The 9,781-nt window shown below is 40.5% G+C and overlaps 1 protein-coding gene across 1 annotated transcript in view; it reads left to right on the top strand.

Moving 5' to 3' along the window:
• Positions 1–8,728, top strand: part of LOC101862791 — a gene marked incomplete at its 5' end in the record, with an annotated part of 120,693 nt that extends 111,965 nt beyond the window's left edge. Inside the window, 8 exon segments of the mRNA XM_013080934.2 lie at positions 1,286–1,371; positions 2,209–2,436; positions 2,754–2,868; positions 3,378–3,488; positions 3,887–4,049; positions 5,330–5,726; positions 6,953–7,119; positions 7,746–8,728. Of these exon segments, the coding sequence (XP_012936388.1) occupies positions 1,286–1,371; positions 2,209–2,436; positions 2,754–2,868; positions 3,378–3,488; positions 3,887–4,049; positions 5,330–5,726; positions 6,953–7,119; positions 7,746–7,747 (1,269 nt within the window).
• Between the last annotated feature and the right edge of the window lie 1,053 nt (positions 8,729–9,781).

Genomic DNA, 9,781 nt, shown 5'->3' with positions numbered 1-9,781 from the left:
CCCACCCCCTTTCTGAAAAAAAAAATAGAAAGAAAAAAGAAAAGAAAACAAGCATACAAACAGCAACAATAAAAACAAAAAACGAAAAAAAACCACCCCCAAATCGTTTGTTCTTCTCTGTACGGCTTTGAACTTACACTGAACTGCTGAGGCTTATGTCTCGTATTTTAAAAAAGTGAAATAGTTGGAACGGTATGACGTAATTTGGAAGTGTTTTACAATGATACATAAATATAATAATATATATCACTCGAAATTTACAATGATTTTGATTAATTCTTAAGCTCAAAATCATGGAAATCAGCCGCTGTCATGCTTAACATTGAATGATACCTGAACAGACCGTCCCACCAGAATCGTTTAGCAATCTAGGTCTTTAGAGTAGATAATGTAACGTCGATGAATTGTTGTACATAAAATTTATTCACATATTATATATGCAGGTGTGTTTATGTGTTCATGTGTGCAATTATAAATGAAATTTCCCCCGCAGGGATCAATAAAGTGGAATGTAACTTGTTCATTATCTCTACATGTGGGCTACTTATTCGGAACAAACCCACCGGCATGTATGTGCAGCTGTTAGATGCTTTACTGTCACAGGCACGAGACCTGAGTTGGATTACCAACTGGGGAGAAAAATTTTTATTGAGTATCTCCGTCTTTCTGCTGGGATGTTGTATCTCTCCCTCTCATCCCAAGTAGGCCCTGAAAAGCAAAGTCTGAAGCCTACCTCCTAAATGATCTAAATTGTATTGATGAGGGTGTAAGAACGTAGATAAAATCATGATAAAGAAGAAACCCCTCTATTAAATTGATTGACTTGGTGCGCAACATCAGGGATCACCATGGGGGTCACAGTGGGGTTGCAGCTAGTGCAATTTAAGTCTTACAATTACAGGAAACTGCATGCTGTGGTCGTCGATTGTGGGGCGCGAAGCGTGGATTATATTTCACTTTGACTATTACTGTGGCAATTTGACAAAATGAGTGCGGGTACTTGGCGGATGCTCTGGAGTGGTTTGCTCCTTCTTTCCAATCTAGTATCTATTATCTCTCTTCCTCCTTTTTTGTGTTTGTCCCTCTTATGTAACATCTCAAATCTTGGGCATTTATTCATGTAAGACAAAACAAACAACAGCAATAAAAATAAACCGTTGCAAATGCTGTAAAACTTTTACTCAAAGTTAACTTTAAAAAAAAAAAGAAAGAAAAGCAGAATGAGATGGTTGTTGCACTCAAAACTCATTGTGCGATCTTGACCTGTTGCCATTTGTGTGTTCAGGAACAACTGTATGAGGAAGAGCGCAGGAAGAGGATTCAGCTGGAGGCGGAGAAGGACGCAGCAAGGAGGCACCATGACTACTTCAGGTGAGTTTCAGAGTCCTGCGTGGGTGATTGGCGGGTGCTCTTGTATGGTTTTCTCCTTCTTTCCTATCAAATGTCTATCGTCCAGTTTTCTCTCCCCTTTATTTTTTGTGTTTGTAACTCTCTTGCAACACGTCTAATTTTCAGTGCTTATATGACCAAATTCTGTTGCAAGAGTGGTAAAATTGTTATTAAAACAGAGACGTGCATACCATGGAGAATTTAGATGGTTGGAAAGCACCACTGGTAGGTCTTACTTTTTTTCTTTTCTTCTGTTGTTTCTGCCTATCTGTTTCGCTTCTTCCCGGCACTATATTATGACCGTTATTGTAAGATAAGATAAAATACATCATTATTGTGTCAATGTGAATATGTGCTTCTCTTTACTCAAACTCAAAACCAAGGGAATATTGTGTTAAGGGAGGAGTGGGTTTGGGAGGAAGGAGTGGGTGCTGATAGCCAGTTGGTATAATGCCAGACTGCTGTGCAGACAACTCGAATATTAAATGTTAATAGAGAGGTTTAACTCATTTTTGCTCATACTTTTGTTGGGGTTTTTTTCCCCCCTTGTCTTCCTGTATTGTTGTTTTAGCAGACAAAAAGCTCACTGTCTGACATTTTTTTTCTATCTTTTTTCCTACTTCGGTATAATTATTTTTAACTTGCCCCTTTTCCTGCCTTTTGTGTCCCTTTCTTTTTTAAAAATTTCTCTCTGCTCCCTGAATCAACCTTTATAAAACTTTTTTCCCCCTTTGTTTCTTCTTTGTTTCTTCTTTGTTTCTTGTAGTTGTTTGTTTTTTATTCTCTGAATTTACTAACATGAAGCTCATCTCCCCACAGCCCCAGCCAGAAATCTCCCATCTCCCCGAACCGCTTTGACGAGCTTCCAGAGCCTGTTGCAGCCAGACCAGGACAACAAACCTCCTCCCAGGCAGCCGCCCGGTCACCAGCAGGTGTGCAGACATCCACTCTGACCGCGACCCTGAGCGTACCCCCAGAGAGGAGGCGAGGCTTCCAGATACAGGGCAAAGCTAAAGCCATCTTCAACTTCACTGCCCAGAACCCAAGGTGAGTATAGGCTTGTGAGACTGACTGTTTAAAAAAAATTATTTTTGGAGATATGTCCAAGGAAAGTTTTGTGGTCACAGTTAAGAACCATGCTGATATGTGACCTAATAATAAGCAGTAAATAAACAAAACAGTACTTGTTAGGTGATTGAAGGGCTTCTCTGGTAGTTCTTATTTCTTTTCTTTCCCTCTTTTGTTTCTGTCCTTCTATTTTACTTTTTCCCATGCACCAAATGACCAATATTGTGTCGATGGGCTTCGCTTCACTCAAAAAAACAAATAATATTTGGGGATTTTGATTTTTCCTTCCTGCTCAGGGAGCTCTCATTCAGAAAAGGAGACTTGCTGTACTTGCTTCGACAAATAGACAAGAACTGGTTCGAGGGAGAGCACCATGGAATGGTTGGCATCTTCCCAGTCAACTATGTGGAGGTGAGAGCTATGGAGGAACTGCAGGAAATCACGGCATCAGACATATATAGGCTTATATAGTGGAAACGACCTATAGAAAATGTCATTTAGTTCAGTTTAGTTGGTGTTACATTTTTACCGCACTTATTGCAACATGTATATAGGTCATATTAAGTGCTAATTATTAGAGGTAGAGGTATCACGAGAGAGTTACATACAAAGAAAAAAAGGAGAGAAGATGAGGATGATAGATGTTTGATAGGAAAGAAGGAGCAAACGACATGAGAACTCTCGATGTTGTATATTAGAAATGAGCACTATAAAACTTCTGTAGAACTTTCAACTTATATTAGAAAGTCGCAATACTTCTTCCTCAAATTACGTTTTGCATTTTTCATCTTTAGTTAACAGAGCTACAATATTAAAAAGTCACTAATAAAACACCAACCTACCAACTTTTACAAAGTAGGAGATGGATTTTTTTTTTTAAAGGGTTTTTTGTTTATGTTTATGCTTTTCTCTGCACCCAGGTCCTCACCTCTATCGAAGCTGCCAGAACAGCAGCCTTGGATGCAGAGGGCCAGGCCCGTGCCAAGTACAATTTCACTGGACAGTCAACAGTTGAGCTCTCCCTGCGAAAGGTGAATGCTTTGTACTAGTGTTTCTATGAAGTGTTTGTGTGGTATTGTGGTGAAATCAGGCTTTCGTCAAACATTGAAATCAGATTTTTCACCAGTAGAGCAATATTTTTTCCATTTTTTTTCTCTGGATTCAGCACATTTTACGTCCACTTAAAAATATATTTATGAGTGGATTTTACTGAAAACCATTGGTCAAATGCTCTTAAAATGTAAATGTACAGTTTCCAAGGACATGCAAACTTTGGAAGTCACATACTGTGTGATTTAGTACTTTTTAGTCTGTCTGCATTTAGCTACTTATTTCTCCTTTTCATCATAGCATACTTTCCTTTCATCAGTAACCTTTTTTCTCAATATTTGCTGATGGGTGTTTCTTCCTCCTTTTTTCAAAACTTCAGGGAGAGTTTGTGACCTTGCTACGAAGAGTGGACGACAACTGGTTCGAAGGCAAGGTCGGAGGTCGCCAAGGGATCTTCCCGGTCACATACGTGGAGGTGATACGTGAGCCGTCGACTCCACTCATCACACCAGCACCCTCTGTCATATGCACCCCAATGACTGGTGAGTTTAGAGCAGACTTAGGCAAACTGCAGCCTGCAGGCCAAATCCGACCTATGAGCATTCAGTGTGGCCCACAAGTCGACCCAGTAATTGATAATAAACGTGGTCTGCCGTGAGTTGATATTTAGTAAAAACAAAACTATTTTTTTTCTGGATTTTTTACTTTTTCCAACAATATTAGAAGTGTCAAGGGATCTGTGATGGACTGCAGGAACAATAACTTGTAAACACACAGGTTTAGAGATGTAAATCTTTTTCCTGAGGATGTTCGTATTGTCCAAGAAAAATTATTAACCCCCCAAATATTACCAAAGCAGAAAAAGTCTTGAAAATTGGAATCAATAGTGTCTAACCCAGCTTGAATACGTATGTCAAATACATGTATTTTATCTCATGAAGTGGCTTTATAGATACATTTATTGGCAGTTTTAGTCTCACTTTTGAAAGCTTTAGTATTTCAACTGATTTCACCGAATAGAAAACAAATATTATGTAAATTATTGTTTCCTGCTTTGGCCCATGAGATATTCAGAGTAGCTCAATCTAACCTGCGTCTTGGACTAACTTATTCATGACTTGTTTCAATTCTGCTATCTTTTTGTTATGTTTGATGGTTAAAGAGGGGGGTCAGTTAAGAGGTGTCATTTGGAATAATTTTGTAGTTGGACAGAGCTTCAACTCTGACAAGGATCAATTGTAACATTGACAAGCTTTTCAGGGCATTAACCATGCCTAGCTTGTGAGCAGGGCTTCCTTTTTTGAAAACATGCTCTTTGTCTGGTTCTTTTCTTTTTTGTGATCATTCTTGAATCTCATCCAATCACCCTTTTGCTCACATACCTCTCCGTCAGTCACTGACTCACTAAACCCTCACTCACTTACCAATTCACTTTCTCACCCCTCTCACCCTTCACCCACTCACATGCTCATTCAGTCACTCAATCATTCTCCCATTTACCCATTTACCATTTCACTCACCCACCCATCCTCTCAACTTAACATACACTTATCATTCACTCCCACTAATCCACATGTTCATCCATAAACCCACCAATCTGCTCAATCACCCCCATTGATTGTTGATGAGTGCTCTGGTGGGCTTTGCTCCTTCTTTCACTATCATCTTGATCTCTCTTCCTTCTTTCCTTTGAATATGATTAGCCTACTGTCTAGTAACGCTTCTAATCCTTGACACATTTGTGTTGCAAGTGCCATAAAACATTTATTAAACTAGAACCAAACTACTTCATCCCTCATAATCTCCCAACTCTATTCTACAGGCACCCCAGAGATGCTGTCCCCCGTGAGTATGGAAGCACCCACCCCACCTCCCCAGCCCTCCCCCAGCGCCTTTGCCTCTCGCTCGCCGGGTGACCCCTCCTACGGCTACCCCCCTTCACAAGCCAGCTCGGGCCAGCATCGCTTCCAGTATGACTCTCAACCACAACCCCAAGAAATCACCATCTATGGAAGCCAGAAGAACACTCTCAGCCCACAGACTGCCAGGAAAGGCTTTCAAGGGGGACCTCTGGACCGTTTGAAACCCGCAGAGCCTGTGTCCGCTCCGACCATGCCGAAAATGAACATCGAGATGTCCTCCAAGGCAAACCCAGCAGCGAATAACATGGGAACCACAAGTAGCAGCAAAGTGAAAGATGATGACCTAGCTTTAACAAGGTGGGATTGCATGATTGTCCTCATGGAGGGTGGTTGGTGGATATTCCCGCGTTGTCTGTATTTCTCATCCCTGTCTAACGTGCTTGTCTGTTCCTGACACTGTGGTAGGACTAAAGTGCAGATGGCCCTGGTTCAAATCCCCAATGGGGAGTTCAGAACTTAAGTTGGTTTGAGGAGATTTTTAGGCTCTCCACCCAGTTGGAGATGGATTTTGAATCCGGATGTCCCGCCTCATATATAACCTTACAGTGTTGTTAAATCTACACCGGGATCAATGACAACGTGGTAATTTTTCAGTGACTTAGTATAGGCCTATACCAGAACACAACTTTACACTGTAACAATCTAATCATTCTCACACTTTTATTGTACCAATTGCTGGTGGTTGAAGGACACCACTGATAGGTTTTACCTCTTTTCTTTCTCTCTGTTGTTTCTGTCTGTCTTTCTTCTCTCCGGTGCCAAGGGATTGTTGTTATGTCGGTGTGTTTCTCTTTACTAAATACTAAACTGTACGAATATGTCATTCTTTAAGACCCGAAAGAGTCATCTCCTAGTTGCTCTGCTCAAGGTGCAATATCTTTTAAGCTCTGCCTAATGTGAAAGTCAAGTTTAGATCACAGTGTTTCTACCTGATAATTTTCGGTTAGTCTACAAGAGCCCTCCAAATAATTTTTATATCTTTTCCTTACTCAGAATTAAAGTTCAGCACGTTGATGATGGCTGGCCCTTGTGGGATGTCTTTTGTTTCCTCTAGTCTAATAGTTAGATCTGTCTGTTGACCTGCTGTATCTCAAGAGCAAAAGAATTGCTTCAGTTCGCTTCTTTTTTGTCTCGGAGAAAATTGTATTAAAGTGTTGATTCATATTAATCATATTCATATAACCTTACAGTACCCTTCTATCCTTTTTTGTTAGTCATTCTTTTTCTGGTTTTTGAAATTACTGTGATTTGGCAGGCTCTCTGGTGTTGTCTGTTCCTTCTTTCCGTTGAAACATCTTTTTCCCGTATCTCTTCTCCTTCTGTTCTTTGTACTGGTATGTTACTCTCTAATAGCACCTCCAATTTTCAGCACTTTATATATATATATATATATGACCAACTGATATTGCAAGTGTCGTAAAACTCTTCCTATAACTAAAACTAAACTCTTCTTCTGGTTTTTACCAATTGTATGATGTAATTAATCTATTTTCCTGATATTATAATTTACCATTGGTCTCCAGATATCGAGCTGTATATGCATATAGGCCCCAGAGTGAAGATGAACTGGAACTCCGAGAAGGTGATGAAATCTTTGTGATGGAAAAGTGTGACGACGGATGGTATGTGGGCACCTCTGCAAGGACAGGACAATTTGGCACTTTTCCTGGAAACTATGTACAGAAATACTGTAAGTATTTTACAGAAAATTTGCGGGTGATCGTAGGGCGCCACTGGAAAGTCCTACTTCTTTACTTTCTCTGTCTGTCTGTCTTACTTTTTCCCAGCACTAATTGACCGTTATTGTGTCAATGGGCTTCTCTTTACTCAGACTCAAATTCAAAACTCAAACGGAAAATGAATCCTACAATCTTATTACAAGCTTGTTCAGAAACACCACCGGACACTTCTTGTCACTAGACAAGTTTGAATATTTTGGTATAAACTGAGAAATTAGGAAAAAGCAAAAGTAGTGAACATCAAAGACTTATATAATTAAAATTCAGTAGTTGACAACTTCTTAACAAATAAGAATTTCCTTTGCAGGACTGGTTGAGCAAATGATGTAGGTCATTGCTATCTGTGTCTGTTTCTGTTGTTATTGTAATGGACTTTATTGTGTTTCTGCTCTACTGGACTCTTCACGTGTGGGTCCTGCTTCTTTTCTCTCATTCTATAGTTTCCTTTGTGTCTCTCTTTTTTTTTTCAGTAGCAAATGCTTATCATAATGTCTATGTGTTTTTTTTAAAACTTGAAGCTTGACTTTCCCTCTCAATTTCATGCTGTTAACATAAATATCTGGGTCTTTTTTTACAGAGGGAATAAACTTCAGATTTGCCTCCGTCTGCGTGTGTGCGTGTGAGCAAGAGTGCACCTGATATTTTGTCCAGCCCGCACCACCAATGATGTCACCACTGGACTCTCAGTACCTCCCCTCCCCCCTCCCCCATCGAGCACGACTTTCACCTTGTGGCGCTTGATGGAGTCCAGACTTCGGGTTAATTAATCTCCTCTTCCGTCCTGAGCTGTGTTGTAAATTCTTGTTGCTGCACAACGGAGGAGCCTACAGTAACAAATGGAGGGCTATTTAAATAGTGGTAGCGGATAGTTTTTCCTCAGAAACTGAATTTAGAGTTATAAGACAACCTGCCTTTTTGGTTTGTTGCTTCTTCTTGAACTACCCAGCACTCTCGGGTTTTCTTCCCACTGTTGAAGGAATCCTGCTCAGATCTCGGTAACTCTTAACTCTTTCCATCCCACTCACCGCACACTGCACTACCAGTCTCTACATACAAAATGTTGGCATACAAAATTGATTAAATAACTGTGAATGGAAAGAGTTAATATGCCACTTACATCTGGGGCCTAAGTGGAACAGGGTTACCAGCAAAGTGGTGGTTTTGTTAGATAATTTTCATAATGTTACACTAGAAAATTCATCTTGCTTCATGATCACTCCCTTACTAAGCCAATTCTTTTTATACTTATATACCCATTTCTTTCTCTTGGAAGGAGATGTGACGACAGTTGAGTCTGTAAGTCACATGTTGCTTTATTGAATGGTACACAAAGGGCAAAGTCTCTGGACTTTGTATGTCGTGCTGCTGAAAGTTTGCAGCTCTCTTTTGCTTTCAGATAAAGATAGTATTAATATTATTATACAAGGGTTAATTTTAATGGAAACCAAAATTCGATCTGTTCCTTCATCCTGTGGATAAAATCTTCAGAAAACAAAATACAGTAGTCTCCGCCTAAACGCACGCCATACAAAAGCACGCTCCACTCAAACGCACGCTTTCGTTATCTGACGAGTTTTTTACTATATAATTAAGACGTACAAACGCACAGTCACTCCCTCTAAACGCACGCTCCGATCTGCGAAACACGCCAACAGGTAGATCTAAAGCTTGACAAAGGGATATTTTCACTACAACCTGCAAAGCCTGCGTTGGTAAGACAAGACAAGCCTAGAAAATTGGTGAGAGTGCCCCTCTCGCCGAACAAAGAGAGTGATGGACAGCGTTTTCACATCCAACTTTCCACTGACACATAGATCTAGATCTAGAGATCTAGGACTGGCCGGTGAAAAGTTTTTTTGGGGGGGGGGGGGGGGGGGGGGGGGATTGGGGGCGCGGGAATGAAATGTTTTTTGATTGGTCACTGGAAATGTATCTTTGAGAGAAGGTTTCTGACTGGGGTTTGAGTGACGGTGTAATGTTTTGTTAGATCTAGGCCTGATGCGCAATACCCGTAAATGCCGTAAAACACTAGATCTAGACAGGAATAATTAAAGATTAAACAAGTAAGCCTTATCAGCTGCGCTCGACGAACTTATAATGTTATAATGTACTTGTTCAACTAATCACAAGAGAAAAGTTTCTTTGAATGAGAGAATGATTCTGCATGAATTTATGATCGGGTTGGTCGCTTGGAAAGCCACGTGGCCGGTCCGTCGTCTCTATGACTATCACCAACAGTTTCCTCTTAGGCTATCTGTTCCCGACGTTTATATCGCATATTTACTGCATTGAGTCTGTCTTTCTCCCCCTCCCCCATGTATTTTTAACCCCAGTCGGGGAATCCATCACAAAAGTCAAGCATCGTCACATTATTTATTTTTTTTAATCTGCCGAAATGACCCCCCTCCCTCCGAGGGAGGTCACTGGAGTAATAAGGAATTGAGATGACTGCGTCCCTTCCTCCCCTTGCATAGGTTCATGTAAACGCACGCTCCGTATAAACACACGCTAAGGAGCCCTCCCGAGCACCGTGCGTTTAGGCGGAGACTACTGTAGATTTGAAATGATAAGGTGTAACGAAAATTAATGTGGTAGTTGTTCTTGACAAGATAA

Source organism: Aplysia californica, unplaced genomic scaffold, assembly GCF_000002075.1.
Source record: "Aplysia californica isolate F4 #8 unplaced genomic scaffold, AplCal3.0 scaffold00106, whole genome shotgun sequence".
In the NCBI taxonomy this organism is placed as follows: domain Eukaryota; kingdom Metazoa; phylum Mollusca; class Gastropoda; order Aplysiida; family Aplysiidae; genus Aplysia; species Aplysia californica.
This window is presented reverse-complemented; position numbering and strand designations above follow the sequence as displayed.